The sequence below is a fragment of the Gadus morhua genome, unplaced genomic scaffold, assembly GCF_902167405.1.
Source record: "Gadus morhua unplaced genomic scaffold, gadMor3.0, whole genome shotgun sequence".
Lineage (NCBI taxonomy): Eukaryota > Metazoa > Chordata > Actinopteri > Gadiformes > Gadidae > Gadus > Gadus morhua.
The window spans coordinates 22,564-25,000 of NW_021964018.1; the positions used below are offsets into that span (position 1 = coordinate 22,564).

The following is a 2,437-nucleotide window of genomic DNA, read 5'->3' on the forward strand; positions in this document are numbered from 1 at the left end:
AGGGTGAAACCGAGGAAAGGAGAGGGGGAAGGGAAGGAGCAGAGGAAGGAACAGTAGTAGCAGACTGTTGACGTGTCTAACCCGCAGTCTTTCTAGCGAGTAGCTAAAGTGCACCTAGGCCCTAGCGTCGCTGTCTGAATCAGTGTCATGGGATTGTGCGCGCCCACACGCACATATACACACACCCACCACACACATATACACACACGCGCACAATTGCCAACCCCCCAATACTAAAGCTGAAACTTTCTTATCACAACATTTGTAGAACACCCTTTTTTTTCTGTGCTTGTGCTCTTTTAAAGGTTGATACATTCCCAGGGAAGTTTGTTATGATTAAAAAACACATAAACAGAGAAACACACACACAAACTACTCCCTCGTCCAACACTAAAAAAATAGTACATTTAGAAAAAAAATATTATGTCTGTTCACCATCTACTACGGATTAGAAAAGTGTGACCAGGTTCTCTTTGACCCATTCTAGCCTCTGACCGCCCATCTCAATGACTCCCTCTCTCTCTCTCTCTCTCTCTCTCTCTCTCTCTCCAACAGTGGTCGGGGGCGAGCGTGGCGGTGGACTTGGCGGTGATGGGCGAGGCCCAGGGGCTCATCTCCGACATGCTGGCCGACCCCTCCCTCGCCCCCAACACCTGCAGCTCCCTGAAGGCCGTCAGCACCCTCCTCAGCACCCAGTTCTCCCTGCGGCCGCTGCACCGGCCCCGCTTCCCCACCGACCCGCATCTCTGCTCCGACACCGAGGAGGGGGGGGGGAGGAGGCGGTGGGAGGGTGGAGAAGCTGGCCCTCCCCAAGGTAAGAGGTCCTGGGTGGCGTTGTAGACCCTGTTCACAAAGGGGCCTCGTGGGACTAGTCACAAACATCCGGTTTTAGATTAATAATGTTGAGCCTGATGGCAGACGAGCTGAGATCTGAGTGACCGTGGCGATTTACTTTGCTTCGCTTCGTATTTGTCGTCATGTCGCAAAAAAAGGTTTCAAATCAACACCGTGGAGACTGGCCACTATAGAAATACATTGCCCACAATCCCCTTCTGAAAACGTCATCTATTTGCGCAAATACGTTTCTCACATATCTTACAATACAATATCTCAGAATCCAAATAGAAAACAAGGTGTAGCTCCGCCCCTTTGGGTTCTGGATTCTGCCTGAGGCTCGGTGCCGTCTCCCCCCAGAAGTTCTGCTATCACGAAGTAGGACTTCTGGATCTCGTAACACTAATTACAGGTCTGCCCCTTTATATGTCCCAGGGCATGGGTCGTAGGTCACAGACCCTTTTCACAGAGCTGTCCTAGCAGCGCAACACAGGTGTAGTCCCCTACATTAACATTGGTAAGGGAGTTAAGTTTAATTTGCGTTTCGTTCCAATAGCGGCAATGGTCGATGTGTGTTACCTTATCCTTCAACCCTGGCCCTGCTGCATAAAGAGAGCAGACCCATAATTTGTGTTATGAGCTACCGTTTCATCCTTTCAAAAGATGTATACATTCAGGGTATATAAAAGACACTTTTAAGAAAGGCATCCATTTGTTTCTTACTCCTCCCCATACTCATGTTATATCAGAGTCCCCAGTCGTCCCTGCACAAAGACCCATTTATAATTAATCCCGTAAAGTGATAGGCCTATTGTAGGCCCTAGTGTCCTTAGTTCATAATTTGATGCTCACAACAGGGTTTATAGTGTGGTGCGCACACACACACACATACACACACACGTACGCACACACACCCACAAACACACACACACACACAACACAAGCACGCACATAAGTCCACAGACACACAGACACACGCATGCAAAATCGTACACAAACAATCACACACTTACATACACACACAAACACACACACAGATTTGCAGCACCTCACTGTGTGCATACTTAATCCCCGGCCCTCAGCGCTGGCCTGGCACGGTGCTCATTAATGCAGCCGAAGAAGACACACTAGCTGGGAAAGGCTTTTTAATGTTTCACTAGACCAGCGCCTCAGAATGCAGCCATCCACTTAGGACGGCCGCTAGAAACTGAATAAAGTGTGTGATGCCAGGCAGGATGGCGCTCTGTGTGTGTGTGTGTGTGTGTGTGTGTGTGAGTGTGTCTGTGTGTGTGTGTGTGTGTGTGTGTGTGTGTGTGTGTGTGTGTGTGTGTGTGTGTGTGTGTGTGTGTGTGTGTGTGTGTGTGTGTGTGTGTGTTGTGTGTTCCAGCTCCAGTGTGTGGATGGAGCTCGGTGAGGGAGTTGATCACGTTGGGGCCGGCTGGGCTTTAGTAAAGCCCTCACAGCTGCTGAGTCAGCGCAGTTTGTTGTATTTGAAATAAACAGGGAAGTAAATATTGTTCTGTTATTTAATTCAGTTATTCAATAAAAATACATAATTTTCAGTAAACTGTTAAAAGATAGGATATAGAAGAGACAGTGAACC

At 48.5% G+C, this 2,437-nt stretch overlaps 1 protein-coding gene across 1 annotated transcript in view; it reads left to right on the plus strand.

The window, feature by feature from the left end:
• Positions 1-546: 546 nt before the first annotated feature.
• Positions 547-2,437, plus strand: part of LOC115538889 (cGMP-inhibited 3',5'-cyclic phosphodiesterase A-like) — a gene marked incomplete at its 5' end in the record, with an annotated part of 16,447 nt that continues 14,556 nt past the window's right edge. The window contains 2 exon segments of the mRNA XM_030350115.1: positions 547-765; positions 767-814. Of these exon segments, the coding sequence (XP_030205975.1) occupies positions 547-765; positions 767-814 (267 nt within the window).